Below are 21289 nucleotides of genomic sequence, written 5' to 3'. Positions count from 1 at the left end.
ACCTATGCTTTCATGTTAATTTAGAAGATATTAGTTTCAGGGAAATGCTAAAACTACTCATTTTCTTTGGCTTTTAAAACTTTATTTGTGTACAGGATAAATGTCCTGAAAAATCAGATACGTAATTGTCTTGTATCTGTATTCGTGATGAAAAGGAAAAAGTACAATATAAACTGCTCCTTAGGGTCTGTGCAGAAGAAAAGTAAACCTGTTCTAAAAAACTGTCCTGTTTAAGCATGTGTTTTTGGGAGGAGAGGGAACAGTTGCTTTTTGTGTGCTGACCCTGGCGTTGCTGGTCTGTAAGTGCTCCTGTGGAATCCCAAGCCTGTGGCAGTTCGCTTGAACTTTTTAGAAGTCTGCAGATTTGTAAAACTTATTCCAAAGGGGTGGCCCTATATTTGCTAAAAGAGGTAAACACAAGCAAGGCTAGTGTATATCACTGTGATGTTTTACCTCTTCTCTCACATCTAACAGCTCTGATTATCCTCAGTTAGTAAGAAGAAGAACAAAATGTAGCTAATATATCTAATTCCACACTCAGAACTGCATTTCCAGTTGATTGTCCCCCTCCCTGCTGAGTCAGAATACATTTGCATTCTCTTATTTCTTTTCCTGCCCTAAGGCTGAGGTGAGGGGTGTGTACTTTAGTTCAAAGGAAGCAGCTGACCCAACCCTACCGAATGTCACACTTATACACCTGCATTTGCTGCACCTGCAGTGGTTGATGTAGGTGTGCACCCCACATCTCTTTTAAGAAGCAGTGCACAGCAGGCACATCTGTGCCTTGCTCAGAGGGCAGCTAAGCTATGAATCGGGCTGCTTTAGTGGGGGCGTTCCCTTTGTTTTATCCTCCAGCATCTTCTGAGACACTGATCCTGTCCTCCTGAGGGACTTTGGCACCTCCTTCTTAAGATTACCATGCTAGGTGAGGTAACTGCAAGATTTTTGATGTACTTGGATCAAGGAGTTCTGCTAAAATTCCAGTTCTGGAGAGTGCATTTCTTTGCAGTTTGGTCAGTCCCACCACGTGTACACCATGGCTCCTGTGTAGATAGAGAGGGCAGCAGTCATCATCACCTGTGTATGGGAATTAGTTCTAGAAGTACTGAGACTTCTACATCAGATGCTTCAGAGGAGTTTTACTGCCTTGTGTAAGATGTGGCCTTGCAAGAGATGCCTTAGACAGGAAGGCTGCCTATGCCAGGTGCCTGTGGCCCTCCTGTGGGGCTCTGCATGCCCACTGCTGTGCTCCAGCTCCGCTCGTGTAGCATTGCTCTGCTGGCTCACGTGAACAGAGCTGCTGAACAAACTCATTTCTGCTGGCAGCTGCTTCTGCACAGCCTGGCAAGGCAGAAATCCAGTTCTTGGTCTGTATTTTTTTAAGGCAATGCCACACCCAGCTTTGTGTGCTTATGCCCAGAAAGCAGGGACCCAAGAGGAGAGATCCTCTGGAGAAGGTGTTTGCTTTCCATACAAATCCAAATCTGACCTGAAGTTTTCCAGGTGGTCAATGTGTTTAGCAGCTATTTGCAAGGTTTGCTGTGATGTTGGGGATGGCACACTTCCTCAAGTTCTCTGCTCAGAAAAGCAAGGTGTCTTGCAACCTAAAATAATGAAAATATTTTATTACAAAGTAAAGTTCTTTGCACTATAGACTTTCAGGCTCTTGTGCAGCTATTCCAATCATCTTTCTTTCCTATACTAATGCTAAGAAATACCTTGCCTTAAGACAGCATGTTGCTTTTCCTGAAAGAATTCATCTTGGGAATAACTGCCACAACCACCAAATTAACATTTTCTAGCATTTGTTAAAATTAAGAGTAATAAAATTTGTATCCAACTGTGACAGTCTGAGACATCAGTAAAAATATGTCAGGTCTTGGCAGTATTTTGCTTTTAACATGCATGCTTGTATGAAGTGCAAAATCTTGAAAGCTAATTGTAATAGCTTTGATAGCACAGATCATGCATTTCAAAATGTAAAGATCTAACCCATCACGTATGTTTTACACATGAGGAAGATGGGAGTAAATAGTATGACAGTTTTAAGCACTTCATACTCCACAGAACAAGACTTTTCCTGCTGGAACAATGTTTTGCACAACTTGGAACCTTTCATTCAAAGCTCTTAGCACATTATAGTGGGAATTGAACACTATTTTGAGGCTATTTCAATAATCCGGCTCTGTCACTGTGTCTTTTATATCTGTGCAAGTATATATATAAAAATATATATAATTATATATAAAGATTGCTGGGGTTTTACATTATATATATATTTTTATATATTTTTATATAGATATATGTAAAATCAGCAGTTGCTCTAGCAGTTTGTCTTTATACTTTAAACATACATTCAATAACTACTGATGCTGAAGTATCCCATGAGGGGACACATCCCTGCAACACATTATGGACCTGTGCAGTAGAAGGACCATACCTCATTCAGTGAGTGCTCCCAGGATGAATCACAATGACTGCCATTTGCCTGGACATCTAAGATAATATTAGGAATCCAATTTCCTGGAACAATGAAGCTGGTGATCACTTTACATTGAATGAACAAGGGAAAAATTAAGTGGGTATGTGAATTGTATAAGGATAGGTAATTCTGCCTTCTTGTCCTGACAGAATTTCTATTATTCCTTAAGAAAGAGAGCATCATAGAGGGGCTTTCTGAATGAATTATTTGTATTTCTAATAACTCCATATTTGGAAAGTGGTCATCTACTTAGTGTGTTTGTTCTCCCTGAGGCTTTTTGGAAAGACATGCTTTTTTCTTCCTGAACTAAGAGCACAACAACAACTGCAGCACCTGCTTCAATTTCTCAAGCAGGGCAGTTGTGCTGCTCACAGAGACAGGGCATCATGAAATACAGAAAAGGTTATTCAAGACCTCTTTTGGTAATGATGGTAAAAGCCTCTCCCCAGATTAGATGGTACTAAAAATAGTCAGGCTTGAATGTACCTTTTGCTGGAAACTCCCAAAGCTAGGGTTAAGTTTCAGGTATAAAAGCACCTCTGCCTTGGCCTTGTTGTCACTCTAACTTGGACTAAGGACCTGCAGCTGTAGCAAAGTGAGAAAAGTAGGTTTCTGTATAGCAGTAGAAATAAGATTTTTCTCCAAGAGTTGCTGAGAATTGCAGCCTGGCCCTGTCAGCAGCTGGATGGACAGTGTGGGCTCACATCACACTGTCCAATAATTGCCCTATGTGCAGGCCTAGGGAAGAACGAGCCCCACTCACAGGCTCCCAGTCTTTGTTTTTGCATCTCAGAGAGTGTCCTGAGCCTGCTGTGGAGCTGATGATATGGGATTGTGTTTGAATTCATTTAAGGAGGAGTCAATCTCTATGGTGTCTAATTACATGACTGTTAAGATTTTGGTTCAGTTAACTCTATTTATCTGTGACATTCTTATCCTTACCTTTCTTACTCTTTCGGCTGGCATGATCTAGTGCAGCCTTCCTGAGTTTCTGAACATACTGTAAGATTCCCGTTAGTGGTGTCCGTTCATCGTTTTCATACGCCGTGATAAAAACTGACGGATAACACTGAGATTAAAAACCAAAACCAGTTAAACACTTGACATCCGCTCTTTCTCACAAAGGAACACATTTTTCTCCTACTATACAACTTGTGGGTACAAAAATGCTGTTAGTGAGGATCTTCTTGTTATTTTCTAAGTCCGTGAGAGACTTTTCTCTCTCACAGAAGAGGTAGCAGGGAATGTAAACAACCAAGCCACCTGCAACCTTGGAAAGTCTTGTTTATGGTACAGTAGAAAAATATTTTGACAATGGATGTTTTAGGATTTTAGCCAATCACCCCCAAGGGGTGGCTGGTCCTTTGTCCAATTAGACTATGAAGAAAAAAGTCTATAAAAGAGTTTGTAAAATAATTAAATAAATAAATCTTGCTGCACAATTCCTGCCTGTTGGATCTTCTCCTCCTCCTCCCTATGGCTGCGGGACACGGTGGTATACCTTAGGAACCAGGCCTGCGGTAATACAGCTTGTTAGGGTTTATTTTAAAACTCATCTATTACATAATTACTTAGTGTTTTGTAAGAGTTTTATCACTCTAACTGCAAAAAGTATTTTGGTCTGAAAAATGACTTCATAGTAGGGGGATAATCTACTTGCAATGGTAAAGGTTTGATACCTGTCTGCTTGCTGGTGATTGCAAAAAAATGAAAAAATGGAGTAATAATCATGGAATGGTTTACCTTAGAACAATAGTTGAGGTTTATTTTAGCAATCTTTCTGCACAGAAGAAAGTTGATATTTAAAGAGTAAGAATTTTACTTAATGAAGCTGTGCAGCTTCATTAAATGAATGTGCAGCTAACACATTGTCAAATAAAGAGAGATTTCCCTTGAGATGAAAATGTCAATGCTATAGCTCCTCTTCCCTTTCCCTGTTTGTTTTAATACCTCTGGAAAGGTAACTCCTTCCTCCCGTACCAAAGCCTGCAAAACAGTAGAATGACAGAACCCCCCCCCCCAAAAGAAGGCATTTTGCATGTTGAGATTAGCTATACAATAATCTATTCCTGAAAGTCCTGAAACAAATGCAAGTTTAGAAATCGATGCCATTTAGGAGAAGGCATTAGGTTAATTTCAGTAGTCGCTTGTGACTTCAACTATTGCTAAGATTATTACTGACATAATTTATATTGGAGGTTTTTTTCAGTTTCAGTTATCTACTTTTTGTTTTCTTACAAACCACTACACGTTATGCCTGTGGTATTCTGCACAGAAAGCATAGTTTTACCTGTGGCTTAATATTCTGGTATGGGCAATAGCTTTTGATATACTTCATACATATTTCATCTTCTAATGGATTTCCCCATTCTTCTTGTTCCTCAATTGTCAGTGGGAGATGAGTTTTCATCATTGTATTTAGAACATCTACGAAAGGAGCCTTGGAAATCATTAAAAAGAAAAAAGTTGGCAAATAGGACAAAGGACCTTGAATATCTGAGTCAAGGTGTTCTCAAACAAATGAGGAGAGTGAGCTTAGAACTGGAATGTTTCCAATTCTGAACGTGGTAGAATGAGGCAGAAAATACAGATTAATGTTATAATCTGTAGAAGGTCTGCAGCAGCTCACCTGTAAAACCACGGCTCTGATCAGTGCTGGATCAGTGTTGCACAGGGCTCCTGCAAGAACTCCCCCAGCACTGGCAGCTGCCAGTGCTGTGTGTTTGGGCTGAGAAAATCCCAGTTCGTGCAGCAGCATGATGCAAGCCCTGAGGTCATGGAGACCTTTGAGTTTATTACGCTGACATCCATCTCTGTGCCAGCTAAGGCCCTGCTCTCCTCCACCCCTGAAATTTAAAACAATTCAAGTTGGCGTCTCCTCAGAAAACATTACATGGCGTAGCTTCAGATAATGAAAGAAGAGCAGCAGCCACGGAGTTGCAAATCATAGTTTGCTTTCCCAATTAACTCTTCTCTGTTTTTGCCTTTACCCTTCTTTATGGCTAAAAGAGACAACATGAAGACAAAATAAATCCATTCATGATGATTGGTGAAAATACTAACGGTATAAGGGCACTCTGTACCCTCGTGTGCTTGTGTCCTGGAACTCACAGGAAAAGTAACACTTTAGGAAATGACATTTTCATTGTAGGCAATACAAAATCAGATAATATTATTATCTTTTTGTACAGGAAACTATGAAAATATTGAAAACACTTCCAATACTTCCATTACTAACACTATTACTTATTAAAAACAGTAGAGTAGTATTTCTGAGCTCCACACCAGACTCTCAGGATTTGTCTTCTGCTTAGCTTAAATTCTGAGACTGTTAGAAAGTTGGATTTGGGGTTTTTTCCCCCCTAACTTGTGAAATTCAAATGTTACTTGAAATGTTCCATTTTGTAATACAGAATTATAAAAATGGTTTATACTTCTTTCTATGCAACCAGAATTCCAAGCCACCTGAAGCTTCCTTTTCTGGTTCCAAGTCTAAAATGGATTATTTGATTAGCCTGCCATCTTTGCATGAAGAATCCATCTTCATGTAGGACCAACTTGCATCTTAAAATACTTAGTGGGGTGTGAGGAAGAACAGCACAATGCTTGCCACCAAGTACAGCAGACTGAATATATTTGCTGAATTTGTTTTGGGACTGGTATTTCCAACAATTACTTATTCCTCCCCTTCCTTTCCCTCCCTGAAGTGATTCTTTTGTTGTCTTCCTTAGCTACTGAGAAAAATTTGAAGTCTATTGTACATTGCAGATGTAGATTTGTAGCTGAACTGCAGACAGAGGATTTAGCCAATAAAAGAACAAGGGTTGCAGGTTAAATGCTTAGCTGTTGCTCTGCAATGTAAGAAGACACAGACTGAGCATTAGCACACAATACTCTCAGAAGGAGAGGGAGGTAGCATGTCACTGCAATTTGAGCATGTAACTGAAATTTTTCTTGAGCAAAGATGAAACAAGAAGTAATGAGGCTTGAAAAGATTCTAAGTTACATATACCCATCATGTAGATTTAGGAAACCTAAAATGCAGTGTGCTCCTGTGGTTTTCTTCCCTGAGGTAAATTTAAAAACTACTTAAATAAAAGATCTAAGAAGAGATGAATAATTAGGTATAGGCACACAAAATTATTTTGGTACATCTTCAGTTGTACCTGAACAAATACCTGTATATCCTGCAAAATAAAATCTTATTTCCATTTTATATTTGACTTACCTAACATGGCAATATGCTAATATCCAACCCTCTTCAATTAACATCAGCTTCTCTTCTTTAAAGCTCATGTTCAAATCTATGCCATAAGCTCCATATACATGAACTAGAAGTGGTCTCCTGTGTAGTTCTTTAGAATTCTTATTATGAAAAACTGTAATTGGCACCAAAGTTTCATCCTGGAAAAGAAGGAGTAGTTTTACAATAAGGGACATTGCAGAAATCTCAATGACACATGGCAATGAAAACTTCAATTATTTATTTTAAAATGGTTTTTTTTGATTACAGTAATTTTTTTTCACTTAGAATGTACAAAGCACTCTCAAAAAATAAAGCATGAGACTGAACCTCTGCTGTGTGGGTTTACGGATGCAGAGTATAAATTCATTTAAGTGCAACACCTGAGGAGATTTTAAACTACCAAGGCACCCAAGTCTTCCTCCCCCCTTTAACACCAAGAATGTATGTTATTAACAATACAGTTTACCACTTACCACAATACAAACTCTTTATTAACATCTCCAAATTTTTAAACTCAGGCTGTTAAAACTTTCCTTTCTTGATCTGCACTGTGCAGCTAGTTGTGGGGTGGTTCTTTTCAACAACTGGCACCTTTTTCATTTATCATGTGGAGCACAATACCATACATCAACAAGCAATTCTCACTTATGCTAAGACTTTTGACTCATCGTGTGCTGTTATCTCCTCTGGAATACCCAGGTTAATGGAAAAAAAAATCACGACTCTTTCTTGTTCTTCTCTATAGCACCGAAGAAAACACCCACTGTTTAGTAACTATATCACCAACTGCTCTTTACATTTTTTAATCTCTGTTCCCTGCCAAATGCACTTTCTTTAAATGGGTGGGGAGGAAGGAAAGAATAAAAGGAATGGGAAAAAGACTGAAAAATCTTACCTTGCTTTTAGCTAGTAAACGTGTAGTGTGACAATTCGTAATAATTGGTACCTCTTGCACAGCTTGTTCAATGAGATTATTTTCTTTAAATGAATATGCAAAACGCTTAGGGGGGTGTACTGGGGAGGAGAGCTGAAAATAGCAAGTGCTGGTGGTATGTTCAAGATGAGATTCCAATTCAAATTCACAGGCCCACGTAGGTAGCTGAGAAAACATGGCATTTCAAGTGAGACCCTTACACTGCTGCTGTAAATTTTGCTTAGTATGTCCTTCAGAGTAAAAGACTTTGGATATTAACTAATTATTTTCAGTTTGTATGTGGCACAATCTGTATTTCATTTAAATCCAGTAATGAAATAGTCAAAAAAGTAAAAGACTGGTGAATTTTTTCCCTGAGGCCATTGGATGAAGTTGGACAATGAAATAAAAACGAAAAATAAATTCAAATTCGGTTTAAAATGGACATTAGTGCAGATTTTTTAAGAGAAAACATTTGAAATGATTCTGCATTAGTTTTATTTTTTAGATCCTAATTTTCCTTGCATTTCCAGTTCTACTTCAACACGTTATACAGCCAAGTCCATGTCAGCTATTATGCTTTTACTGTGAGTTAGCTCAGTAATGCTAAGCCACTGAAAACCCCTGCCTCTTAACTTTGTTCCTAGTGCCAGCCATTGTGAAGAACAAAACCTTTTCCTGGCACATTCACCCTCAGACACTTACTGTTATTATATTTAAGGTTTTTAACTCTGCTAAGAATGAAAGAAATCAAGATTCATTCTTTGAGAGCAGCAGGGACATAGCCAAACCCTCTGTCAGACCATTACTTACTTGGGTTAGGTTGCTAGAGGCTTCTGAAAGGGCAGCAAAAGTCCAAGTTCTCCTGAGTAACTGCAGGCCCTTTCTGAATAAATAAACTACGACCATTTCAAAAAATGAAGATTTTGGAGACCATACAGTGTACTTTGTTGAAAACCTTTTTCTGTAGCGGTTTCATAAAGTGCAGCATTGGCAGCTTGTTGCGATAAACTTGTGAGTTGTTCAGACTGTATTTTTCAGGAAAACAGATCAATTAAATATTTCATCTGAATGGTCTTCAGAAATAATGGATTTGGATTGAGTCACTTTGTTTTTAATCCACAAGTATTTAACAACTAGAGAAGGGAAGCAAATACTTTGCACCAATTGTACTGCAGTATCAACTCTTCCCATTTATTATGGGACAGTGTTCATACCTGTTTTCTGAACATTAATCTTTTTCCTGTGGGAGGAAATGCCACTGAGTGTAACCAAAAACAGGCCCAGTAAAACTAAGTAGAGTGTTTAGGGAATTCAGTTCTATTTTACATTAGAAATCAGCTGTATTTTGAAGAGCTTGACTGTAATCCATTGAAGAAAGGACTGACTCACAGGATAGCTGCTCTTTAACTTTCTAAATGCTGCAATAAGCCACCACATGGAATCCTGAAGAACAGCCACAGGTAATACAATTAGTCATAATGATGAACTTGGCAGTATTAATAGTTTCCAAACCGCTTTTACTTTTGGAATTTATCTTTGCTTTCATTATAATGTTATGTTAAAACCAAATGAAATAATGCTGGAAAAATATTATGCTGCTTAAGCCAAGCTAAAACGTACCTGTATTGACTGAACTAGGTGTGAAACAAAAGAAATCACATTTAAGTAAAGATGACCAGCGTTCTTCAGGAACATAATACAGTCATCACTGAACATCTCAAAGTCTACTAGCTTGGTTTTCTTTTCCAGTGCATAAACTAACTGCCAGTTGTCCTTGCCACTGCAAGCTACTGGTGCCTTCATCAACTGTAAAAAAAATGAACAACTTTGTATTACTAAAATGTAGTAAGAGTTACAAATGAGAGGTACAGACAGGTGATCTCATACAACATGTTTCTTGCAAAAAAATGCTTATCTGTATTTGGGGTGTTTGCCTGTCTAAAACTGGAGATTTTTAAACTCCCTTTACTTAGGCAAAATGGAAGAACAATTCAATAACATTTGGAGAAGACCAAGTCTCAAAGATTACTCTAGAGAAGACTGTAATGCAGTAAGTGCTTTCAGCACGGCCAGCACAACTATAGGTGGGATTGATTACATAGACTGAGATCATCAACTTAAATTTTGATATAGGGGAAATGACTGCTAAAGCATAGTAATTTCTTGATGCTGTCAAAGGAGTTAGGATCAAACTGGCATTCTCCAGGTGAGACTCCATGCAGCACTATCAGTCCTTTTAATCCATGCAGCTCTCTCTCTTAAACTATTTCAGTAAGCTGTGAAAAACAGAATTAAAAGCCAGCCTTACTATTTCTATATGACCTGCAATAGGTATCTAAATTAATCCTATGAATGTAATTATCAGTCAAAATTGCCTTATATTCTGCAGGTTCTCCATATGTAGTAAGAATGTACAACTGCTCCTTTCTGTGCTCGATGTGGTAAAAGACCCCTGGGGTTCGTGCTTGCACGAGAGCAGGTGACTCAAAGGGATGTGTGCAGTCAACCAGCCAAACTTCTGAGGTTGTCTTGCTGTTGCTGTTGATAGTGAGAAAACGCCTGTCTTTTGTGCAATAAAGGTCTACAAAGAATCTGTAGGGAATAATTAAAAAAAAAAAGAAAGGCGTACATTTTATCAGTATTTTAAAATACATCAGTTGTTTCAGAATCATGGGCTTCCATCTGCAAGGTAAGAAACAGCATTCCTGTAAGCAGACTGGAGAACCTTCAGGCTACTTGGCTCCCAGACCCACTTGTGCTGCATTTTCCATGGGATTTAAAAACCCTCAATCTTATGTGTGAAACCTGAAATCTGCAAGGAAAGCAGTTCAGTTGTTGCCCAACTGAATCTGGGTTTTTGCATTATTGAGCTAGACTGGAAGTTCATTGATGCATACAGGCTTTAAAATTCAGGAAAAATGTAGAACTTTTTATGGAGCTTGTAATTAATAAATGGCATCATGTGGGAACAGCAATAACAAAAGTAGGAGACATTATAAAAATAAATTGATAAAACGTCTATGTGCTACTGACCTAACTTTGTCTGAAGTGAATAAGACAAAAAGTACTATTTAAAAAGAAAAAAGGCACAGAGGCCTATATGAAGCAAAATGGACAGCGTTGCAGTGATAAAGCTGGAAACTAGGAACTGGTTTTGGAACTAAGAAACTAGTAACTACCTACTGGTTTTTAATGCCTTTAAAATCTAGAAACAGAAAGCAAAATGATAACCAGTGGCTGGATGCTAATAGTAGAGAAGTTCAGGCTGAAACTCAGATTCAAATTTCTGTGAGTCATCATAATTAAAAGGAATATCACATCTTGGATCAGAACAGTCTCTTTGCCATTTTGAATCCTTAGGACTAGATGTCTTTAAAAGTAAAACTGTCCAACACAAAGATCCAGATTCCATCAAGAAAATGCAGGGTTGAGTACCATAATCTGCATCATAGAGATCAGATACATGACTGCAATAATGATCTCTTTAGAATTCAGAATATTTGACTGGTGAAGAAAAGGATGCTTTACATAGCATTTTCAGTGCCTTTAATTATTTGCAGGTGGAGGAACTCACTTTTTTTTTGGTACTACTGTTTTTTCTAATTGCACCCTCTTGACATCTTTAGGAGGACAGGCACAGAGGGGGACCTAAAGTCTGCAAGAAAAATCAGCCTCCTGCCTTTCTAATACCCATGAATTTGGCAAGAATGTGGCACTGCATCCAGTAGAGATTCCAAGAGTTCAGCTCTGCTGATCCTGCCTGTGAGAGGGTTGAGCTGAAATGCACGTTACACTTCTCCCCAAGGACTCTGACCTTGATATTACAATTTTTTTAATCTTTGTAGCTTTTTTTTAAGGATGTCAAGAAATTTTCAGCTTCTAAGAAAATATCTGATTGCAACTAGAAGAGCTGGTGAGATGCAGAATAGAACTGCTCAATGGCAATACTAAAGAATGTCTTGTCATCTCCAATGAAGGAGTTCAGCTCTGAGCTGCAATAGCAGATGAACCTTTAGAGTAAGTTTCTAGTAGATTTACTGTAATGACTGTGACCTTCAGAATTATGCCAACAGTTTCCCTGTGGGGAAGTGCCAGGTCAGTACAACTTGATTTTCCAAAACCATGCATCAAATGCAGCTGGGAAAAAAGGATCTTATTTATTCCATCTCCATTGCAGATTTTTTTCTGGTTTTTTTGTTTTGTTTTGTTTTTTTCCGATGAAAGTATAATTGAAATTTCTTTACTGAATATGTAACTTGAATTAGGAATAATCACAAATATTTATGGAATGCTGTATAAATATGCCACGTGCTACAATGCTGAAAAGCCAGTTCTGCACTCAGTTTAGCAAAGAGCCTTCTTGTCTTCCCATACCACTGCTTAAAGAAAGGTTATTGAGAGGGTATTCAGTCAACAATAGTTCTGTCTCTTGGAATGTTGTAATGATTTTGCTCATCCATTACCCAGAGCAAGGATTAGCCTGAACTTACCTATTTTTTTAAAAAAGATGTATCAGACATCAATAGCAGAGAAAACAAAATGAAATCCATGGTCTGATTTACCCTGTATGAAACTGTCACACATTTATTAAAGGACACCCTGACCTGAGAGTGACCTTGACATTTATAAACTCAGCTGAACTCATGAGGTAAGAGAGGAAAGTTAAATCTCAGTTGATCACATATCAAAAGGAGAACTGAGCACATTCTCAGGCTGTATAAGGCACTACTGACAGAACACAAAAATGCATTTTACCATTTGAAATATGATATGGAACACTTTGTTTTCCAAACCAGTTATATTTTACATATAAAATACTCTAACACATGTAAAGGACTTGTTATATTTTAGGTAAGTATTACCTTGCATCATGTTCTGTATAAACTAACTTAGTATGTTTTTGGTAAGTGAAAGTGGTCATGAACACATTCTGGCATTTAAGGTTCTTCTGAGTTGTGTAATACAGAACATCATTTGCAGCCCATTCTGGAAAAAAAAGACAAATGCATATCAAATTCAGAACAGTGTCTAATATTACTGAGAGAAAATGTGAATTCCATGGACACTGGACCTAGTGCTGAAAAAGGTGGGTTGCAGCTGGGATGGAACTGAGGACAGCACTTCTGCATCCTGTGGGGACTGAGGTAAGCACCAAAAGGTTTTTCCATGTTTTCTCTGAATACCACAGAACAAGAGTCTCATAATGTATTGAAAAAAAAGCAAAAAAAAAGCAGAGATCAGTGTTGCAGGGCCCAGTAACAGGAAGTTCTTACCCTGTGTGGGTTCTGGAGGTAACAGGAAAATAGGAGACATGTGGCTGTTTAAAACAGCAGAGAAACAGAGGTTTACATGGAGTCAGCAAGATAATAAAGACATTATCAGCTCTGCAGTGCTGCATGTGACTGCACTGAAGCCATTTAGATAAAAGATGCATGTGCCCCATGGGTACAGCTGAGATAAAAGTTCTCCAGTTTTCTTTGCTTGTGTATGTGTTCACCAACATAGAAAGGTATAAATACAGGACCCTTGTTATTCTGAAGTTATTCTGATTGATCCAGCCACATTACTACCATCTCTGCTGCTCCTACAGACACCAGAATGTTGTTTAACACACATGCTTTTAAAACCTATTGTATGCTGTCTTAGGCATAAATACTGATTTTCAGTACAAAACCCGAGGAATTATTAACATGAAAATAACACGAACACTTTGCTTTCTGAACAGCAGTGTGGCTCCAAAGTGCACAGGTAGCTGAGGGTTCACTATGAAGACAAGCCTTTAGCGGGGAAATCTAAGTTCTTCTACAGCCTAGCCTATAAAAAGATCAAGGTGTAAATTATCAGGAACTTCTGTTTGTCTCCCTGCTATTGCATATCACTCAATACTAGCACATAAATTTTGCAAGTGGTTACAAGACCTAATTCTCTTGCTCATGATTGAGGCACCTCTGTGCTTCATGACACCTCTGTACCTCACTCACACCTGACTTCAGAGAATTTACCATTCTGATAGTCATCTTTTGTACTCTTATTATCTGTCACACCTATTTAGGCAACAGGATGTTGGTTTCTTAACGGTACTGATTCTCCTGGATCAACCTAGAGAGATGTTCAAATCAAGTATAGTGTAAAACGTCATTGGCAAATTTCCATGTTTAGTTTTCAACAGGCATTATAATCTTCAGTGTGGAAACAGCACTAAGTTGTTGCTACTCCTCATTTATTTAACAAGGAAGTTATACCCAGAGTTTTATTTTTTTGCCCTGCCCAGGCAAATTGCTTACTGCACTATATATACTTGATGACATCTAGCAATATAATCCAAAGTACAAGATGTGGAACACTGTATACATACTATTATACTCTTTAACATGCTATAAAAGAATGATTTCCCATTCACTTCCACTTACCTCTGCTTCTTTTAACAGCAATGTAAAGCTCTGTAATCTATTCTGAAAGAACTGATTCAAGGCCTGCCTGACTTCATTGGGCTCTGAATTGTGAGCCACATCCTGGATTCCAGTTGAAATTCCAGCGAATACTCACTAGTAGGTAATACTTTCACACTTCTCAAACAAAGCTAACTGTGTACAGCTACCAGTGTCTTCAGTTGTAGCTGTAAGGGTTTATCAACTAGAACATTTCTCAAGAAGATCTTTATATGACAGTCATGTCACTATATTTTTAATACAGCATAATGGATTCAATAGAAAAAATTACATGCATGACAGTTCTAACATGTATAAATGCTTTTACAATGAAGGAAAACTTGTATCCAGAAAGCAGTCCCTTTCATGCACAACAGATAACCTGTAATTGTGCAGTGTTAAAGAAATCATAAATAAGAAACAATTCAACACCTATAGGATTAAATGTTGCCTTCATTTTTAAAAAAGAGTATTATTTGTAAACTAAGAAAAATGTTACGTTGAAAGCTTGTGTGATCCACAGGATATTTATAAACAACTTACCAAAGCTAAATACACTTGGAATTACTTTTTCCACAACAGGAAAATTACCAAGTTTCATAATAATGCAGGTTGCCTCTTCAGAATTTTCACTTTTTAAGCTGATGGCCATGTAACTTTGATCTGGTGAAATTCTGATCCGTTGAATAAAGGCATCAGAAAAGCCAAGATCTTCAATACTGAATAAAATGTCAGCATTTCCTTCATCTACTACACAGGAAAAAGAGAGAGCAAAAAATCCTCTAATTAAGACACTGTCAAAATGAATGGTGATTGTTAATGTCTGTACTTAACAAATCTGCCTCCAATATTCACAAACATTCTACTGGAATTTATCACCACCAAATACCTGTCATGCAAGATATTTGCAAATGCACTTTTTAAAAATAAACAAAAAATTATAGTTCCAAGGAAAAAAGTCCTGTAGTTATTTCTAAAAATATTTCAAAAGTGTAGATCTTGGCTTCTACTAAACGTATTGAATTTTAAAGCTCACGTAGCTAGAGCACAGTTGTTTTTAATAAATAAAATTAGAAATTCTTTTGCCCCCCCGCCTCAGAAATAAAAAAGCATGGATGTTCTTTTCCTTTTTTCAAAATGTTAAGTTAGGGCTCTGAAAAGAAGTGTCTTCTCTCTTTCCTGTCCAGTAACTTGCATTAGTATCAATATATACTATTCTCTAACTCCCTTCACCTTTTCAGATTCAGAATTCCAGAATTATTACTCTATTACAGAATTGTATAAAAGTATTTTTAGGTAAGAAACAGACAAGTTAAGCATTAATGCAAGAAAAGAACACTAAGTGATACATGTACACCTTTTTAAAGAATCCTACCATATTAGGAAGAGAAATCCCTTACCATCATCTGCTTTTGCAAGAAATATGCAGCCATTCTCTTCGAAGTACACATTCTCTCCAAACCTCATCTGTTCAATACAAACAAACATATTTCAAGTCCAGCATACCATTGGACTATTTCCTTTGAATCCCTATATACAGTCATTTTTCTGTACAGCAGAACTGTAATGTAACAAATTGTAACAAATGTAACAAAGGACAGAACATATATTCCACACGGAAGAAGGAATTGCACACACCAAAAAGGTTTTTTCAGTAAGGGTACTTAAGCTACCCCTACCTGCTCTAAATTTCACAGAAGGCTAAGATCACCTTCAACTGCTCTTGCAAATTAAAATGTCTTGTATTCTTTATCCAAAAGTCAGATGGTTACTTGATCTTTACTTGCTTTTGCTGATGGAGAAATTAAGGTAAATTCACTGCCATAACAGGTATAAGCTGTTCTAAACACAAACTGTTACTACCCACAATTATTAAAATATTCAAAACTTCTACTATAAAAAAATGAGCAAACCAGCATTTTATAGCAGGAATGGCTTCACTGTCTTTTATTTGTAGCCAGTGGTGGGATATGTTTGTATTGTTTGCCACTTACCCTTGGGCTTCCTGAATTGCGTGTATACATGTTGTGCAATTCTTCCAGTTTTCCTTTGATTCTCTTTGTCACAGCTTTGTATGTTGGTGAAATGTCATTCCAGTTTTCCTGCTCTGATTTCAGAAGGTTCTTGTGCAAGAGGTCTGAAGTTACTCTGGATGTGTTTTGCTTCCTTTTGGAAGGGACTTTTGTTCCTTCCTGCTAAGGAAGGAAAGACAAAAACGGCTACAAGCCAACATCTGAATACACTGAGGCAGTATCTCCTGAGCCACAGGCCCAAAACCACCTTTGCATTATTACAAAAGTACATGCCAATAAAACAAAAACTGCAGTTGGAATATGTTTTATTGTAACTCTTCTTGATCTTCTGGGGAGGCACTGTCAAATGTGCTTTACTTGACACATTTATTGAGGTCTTGTCTTCAAAATTTAGGGTACTATTAATATATGCTCTTAATTGATTGTAAGTAAATATATGTGTTCCTGTTCTACAACTAGGTTTTACTTTTTATGGAACTCTAGTATCTTTCCTTCTTTGCAGCTTTCTTTCATAACTTCCTGTCTTTAGAGTGTAATTTCTCATTTCCTTTCCTAGACAACACCACCCAAACCTCTGTCCCTGTACCTAGGAGTCCTTTCAGCTTGTTCAGGTTCTTGCTCCACCTCCTCAGAAGTGTTAATATAAATGTTCATAAGGTGCAGAATGAAGCAGTGAACTGATACGGGTTCTGCAACAATTTTATCAGGAATAAGTTTAAGTATCTGGTTTTCCATGAAATGTGAGACTACTGCTACCTCACTGGAAACAAAGCTGTCTTCTATTGTAAAAGTGTTAAAAGTGTGTTAAAACTGCTAGAACAATGCTACCTCCTCTTGCATGCTGTGAAATCTCACTTGATCAAGTAATAATACAGCTGGTGGTCACAGTGTAGGGATATAGTAAGAGTTACTGTACACCTCCCTGCTTGAGGAAAAACCAGTAATCTAGAAAGGTTTTCAGGATAGTGGAGGATCTCAGTGACAACTGGTGTGCAAACATTTACTCCAAAGCAAGCAGGCACAGCCGCCTTTCAGGTGAAAACCTCATGTTTGTATCCTGGGACCAGTGTCACAGAGCAGTATTTCTGTTAGTGAAGAGCCACTGAGTAAACTGAACCACACATGCTTGGCCATCCAGACCTCCTGTGTTCTCCTTGAAACGTTTGCTTACATTTTGAGACACAGACTTAGGAACTCTTTGCTTTATGGTGACAAATAGAAGAGTTACAACAAGATGAATTTTGTGTCACCTCTGAAGAAACACAGTCAATTTGAAACAATTTTAGGATAACCACATATCCATCTGAAAACATGTTTAGGACCAAATAAAGCAAAACATAAATTTTTTGAACAGTACTTATGCATATAAATAAGTTTCCAAGCAGTCATACTTCAATAAACTTTCATAAAACCTTTAGCAAAATCTGTATTAGAGACAGAAGACTTAAAATTATTTCAGACTGTTTTCTGACTCTGTGCATGATATACAGCCATCCAATTACACAATATTTATTTACAGAAATCAATGCAAATACCTTTTAATGTATAGTTTAGAAAATGTGAGCACAACTATGAGATGTCAGTATTTTATTTTAATATGATGGAAACCATGGCCTACTGGTTAACACAGAAAAGTCAAGGTTTTTTTGAGCCAGCTCACAGTCTGGTATCATCAGTTTGGACACTTTGCCTCTACACTAACTGATCTCTCCCTGCAGTTTTCTCCTGACACTTAAGTCTGGGAGATACCATTTTTTCCAAAATTACTACAGCAGGAAAATCAACCAAAATGCAGCTTTATGTCAAAACAGCATAGGAAAGCTGAACAACGGTACACGTCTTTGAACATAACTGATATCTTGGACTTTATCCCTCTGCTTCAAATTCTCTGGGAAAAGTGTGCTTCTTCGACACATGAAAAGTATGACTGGGTCCCTTAACAGATGTGCCAAGGTGGCTGTTGACATTAAGTCTATACTTAAACAGCATACCTTGCAGGAAAAGAATCTGCACGGCAGGATGCTTCCAGGTGGTGCAGTCCTGTGGGTGCACATACTTTCTGAACAGTCCAGGATGCAGCACTTTATTGGTTTACTTTTACTGTAAGGACACATTGTTTGAGGAAGGTTATGCTTAGAGTAGTACTTGGCACTGAAGCGCAGCCCTTGGAGAAGATTTCGCAGTCCAGCGCAGCACATCCTAACCTTCATTTCTTGATAGCCAACCTGAAATTTCTGAAAATCCCAAACTGCCGATCATTTACACTGTGGGAAATATACATAACGTAAACTGCAGGCTTAAACGTACATACATACATATGAAATATACGTAGTGTAAACTTCCTCTTTCAAAGAAATGCGATTGATTCACTAGGTAAATCAAATGAGAAGAAAATAAGTAAAACTTAGTCTGTTTGTTAACAGCTGGTACCCACATTTTAACCTGCACGTTCTTGGCGGCCCAAAGTTTAACTCCACTGAAACTGTGAAGGAGAAGGGGAGGTGCAACCGTGTACGTCCAAACGCTGAAGAACAAAACACTGGCAAAGTTTGGGGAAGTCACCCCCCCGCTCCCCCATAATCTAACACCAAACCCACGCTCTCTGCCGAGGGTCCCTGGGCAGCAGGAGCTGAATGCCGTTCGCAGGAGCACCACGTGTCCCGCCGGGGCCGCCGCGGCCCCGCTCCCCGCCAGCGCTGCCCCTCCGCCCGCGGCCCGCGCAAGGACTCGCCGTGGCGCTCGCGCCGCTCCTCCCGCTCCCGCTCCCGCTCCCGCTCCCGCTCCCGCTCCCGCTCCCGCTCCCGCTCCCGCTGCGCCGGGGCGGCCCGGGATGCGATGCCGGGCGGGCGGCCGGGCTCCGGGCGGGCGCTGCCCGTAACCAAGATGGCGGCAGGGCGCTTCAGCTGCCGCGGAGGGCGAGCGCAGCTGATGTCAGCGCCGGGACGCGGAGCCACGGCGGGCGGGCACGGTCCCTGGTGCGGCTCTCCCGGCTGGCTGCCGTGCCACACCCAGTCTCATCTCCTCACGCGGAGGCTACGGCCGACTTGCACTGAGGCGCGCCCGCGCCCCCGCCGTGCCGGGCCTGAAGAGCACCGCACTCCTCGGCTGCCGAGAGTAGCTCGGCGCTGCCCTTAACAAAGATGGCCGCGCCCCTCCTCCCGCTCCATCCCTAGCCCGGCCGGTCCCGCAGCCGCTGGATGCTCAGCGGCGCGTCCCCGCCGCCCAAGGCAGCGTTCCCTCCCGCCGCGCCAGCTTCCGGCGCTCCCGCCGCCGCATGGCCGAGGCTGCCGGCTCCCCGCGCCGCCCCGCCGAGGGCAGGTGCGAGGCGAGCGGCGCGGCGGCGGCTCGAGCCCGCTGGCGACTGCTCGGACAGGTAGGGGGAGCCCGCGGGCGGGAGGGGCCGGCATGGCGGGGCGGGCGCGGCGCAGCCTGAGGACAGCGCGGGGTCTCTCCCTGCTCCTTCGGGCCGGGCTGTGCCCCAGGCCATGGTGCGGAGAATCCCGCGGGCGTACGGAGCGCTGCCCGCATCCGTGAGAAGGAGGTTGCGAGCCTATGGTGGGTCATGTAAAAGGGCTTGTAGCAGTCTTCCTGGAAAAAATGATAATAATAAAAATATATACATGTATATACGCACCCATCGCTCTCTAAAGAGAGGGGAAGTGGAGGGGCAGGCACTGATCCCTTCACTGTCGTGACCGGTGACAGAACTTGAGGGAATGGCCTGGAGTAGTGTCAGGGGAGGTTTAGGTTGGACATTAGAAAAATGTCCAGAGGGTATCTGGGCACTGGAACAGGCTCTCCAGGGAAGTGCTCACAGCACCAGCCTGACAGAGTTGAAGCATTTGGGCAATGCTCTCAGGCACATGATGTGACTCTTGGAGTGTCCTGTGCAAGGCCAGGAGTTGGACTCGGTGGTCCTGGTGGGTTCCTTCCAACTTGGCTTATTCTATGATTTTATGATTCTAAAGTGTGCCTTCAGTAGATCCCCAAAACTGCCTGTGGCCTGTGTTAAGGGAGGAGGACCAGCATCTTATTGGCACCTCACAGCCTGAGGGCACTTTGGGATTTTCAGGCCATAGTTTGACACCTTCCATCGATGCTGGTGGGGCTGGTTGTTGTAGCTGCTACCTCATTCTTACCCTTTGCTCCCTGCCCCCCAGACTGCCTTTCGTGGGGACCTGGGGCAAGACCCTGCTCACCTGGCATGAAAACTGCATTTTGCTGAGGGGCTGTGCCTGGAGGAGGGTGAGGAGGAAGAAGGGGCAAGCAGTGACACCTGTACTCTGGTGAACAGCAGCTTCTCAGCTGCAGCCTTCCACGCTGTTTTACACCCTTTTGGAGCAGTGAGAGGTTGGAAAGGATTCCTCTCCAGATGAGCGCAGGCATAAAGGTTTAAAAACCCTAGTCTGTTTCATTGTTACTGTTATGGGATGTGAAATTTACAGCCCTAGCTTGAGTGTTTGGTTCTGTGCAGATGGACATCTGGAGCTGCCTATGGACAGCTGTCCCTGAGAGGGTGGAGAGGTGGCGCTGGGTCTGTGGTGGCAGCTGGGTTGGAAGGGGCACCTGGCTGCAGCTGGGTCACAGAGTGGGAGGCCTGAGGATGTCAATATTGCACTTTCTGGTTTCTAAATTTGCGGTTCCTGTTCAACAAGACCAACTTTTGTTTCCAAAGCAGGAAATGTCAAAGTTACTGGTAGGAATATCAGGTTTGTCTTTGTAGGTTTCTGTTCTAGCAGACTGTGTAAGCTGCACTCTGTGGCTATGCTAGCTGTTATTGCTTCTCAACATATACTGCCTTCGGCATATTCCTGCCTCCTAAAATCATATTGTTTTCATAACAATAGAATGGGGTTGTGGAAGAGTGTGTGTAGGTATTTGGGGAGAAGGCTTCTGTTTCTTTCTCAAACTACATGTATCTGTGACCTTTTCCTCTACAGATTCCCTTGGTTTTTCCATGTTCTTCAGCTTTTCTGTTGATTTTTGTATGGTACAATGAGCAAGGATCAATTTAATCTTACTGGTACATCTGAAGTAAAAATCAGTTCTGTGCTTTATGCTACAGTGGTGCTCAGATCTATCTATGGATTGGAAGAAGGTATCAAGCTCCCTTTAAATCCATTTTTAAAGGAGCACTGTCAAAGCATTTCTTACAGTGCTTTTAAAAGTGCTTTTCATACTGCT

At 40.3% G+C, this 21289-nt stretch overlaps 2 protein-coding genes across 11 annotated transcripts in view; one reads left to right on the top strand and one right to left on the bottom strand.

The window, feature by feature from the left end:
* Positions 1-239: 239 nt before the first annotated feature.
* PREPL (prolyl endopeptidase like) lies at positions 240-18999 on the bottom strand. Of its 8 annotated transcripts, none has more exons than XM_048297091.1 (15): positions 18097-18828; positions 16067-16267; positions 15473-15539; positions 14616-14822; positions 12507-12630; positions 10020-10236; positions 9265-9450; positions 7624-7827; positions 6711-6886; positions 5112-5328; positions 4773-4922; positions 3425-3551; positions 2441-2547; positions 1490-1604; positions 240-1043 (listed from the first exon to the last, which is right to left on the bottom strand). In XM_048297091.1, exons 1-14 carry the CDS (start codon positions 18313-18315, stop codon positions 1524-1526), a joined length of 2283 nt encoding a protein of 760 aa, XP_048153048.1. In that variant the 5' UTR covers positions 18316-18828; the 3' UTR covers positions 240-1043; positions 1490-1523. The 8 variants fall into 8 exon arrangements, with proteins under 8 accessions (XP_048153048.1, XP_048153054.1, XP_048153047.1 ...); XM_048297097.1 differs by lacking the exon at positions 240-1043 and adding an exon at positions 18837-18999 and having other exon boundaries at positions 1123-1604; positions 18097-18339; XM_048297090.1 differs by lacking the exon at positions 240-1043 and having other exon boundaries at positions 1123-1604; positions 18097-18339; positions 18540-18828.
* Positions 18995-21289, top strand: part of CAMKMT (calmodulin-lysine N-methyltransferase) — a 217913-nt gene continuing 215618 nt past the window's right edge. Inside the window, exon 1 of one of the 3 annotated variants that reach the window (XM_048297104.1) lies at positions 18995-19478. In XM_048297104.1, coding sequence (XP_048153061.1) covers positions 19380-19478 — 99 coding nt within the window. In that variant the 5' untranslated portion in view covers positions 18995-19379. Of the gene's footprint in view, positions 19479-19538; positions 19661-20353; positions 20496-21289 lie in introns of those variants that run through there. The other 2 variants (XM_048297106.1, XM_048297105.1) reach the window with 2 other exon arrangements.

Source organism: Corvus hawaiiensis, chromosome 3 (assembly GCF_020740725.1).
Source record: "Corvus hawaiiensis isolate bCorHaw1 chromosome 3, bCorHaw1.pri.cur, whole genome shotgun sequence".
Classification (NCBI taxonomy): Eukaryota; Metazoa; Chordata; class Aves; order Passeriformes; family Corvidae; genus Corvus; species Corvus hawaiiensis.
Note: the sequence above shows the minus strand (reverse complement) of the source record. Positions and strands in the feature narration are given on the sequence as shown.

Coding starts and splice junctions, on each gene's coding strand:
- PREPL (XM_048297097.1), bottom strand. CDS start 18,315: ATGAAGGTTAGGATGTGCTGCGCTGGACTGCGAAATCTTCTCCAAGGG. Junction 14,823..15,472: donor TCTTGCAAAAGCAGATGATG/GTAAGGGATTTC, acceptor TTTCCTGTGTAG/TAGATGAAGGAAATGCTGAC. Junction 1,605..2,440: donor GGGAGCACTCACTGAATGAG/GTATGGTCCTTC, acceptor TCATTATTTTAG/GTTGCAAGACACCTTGCTTT.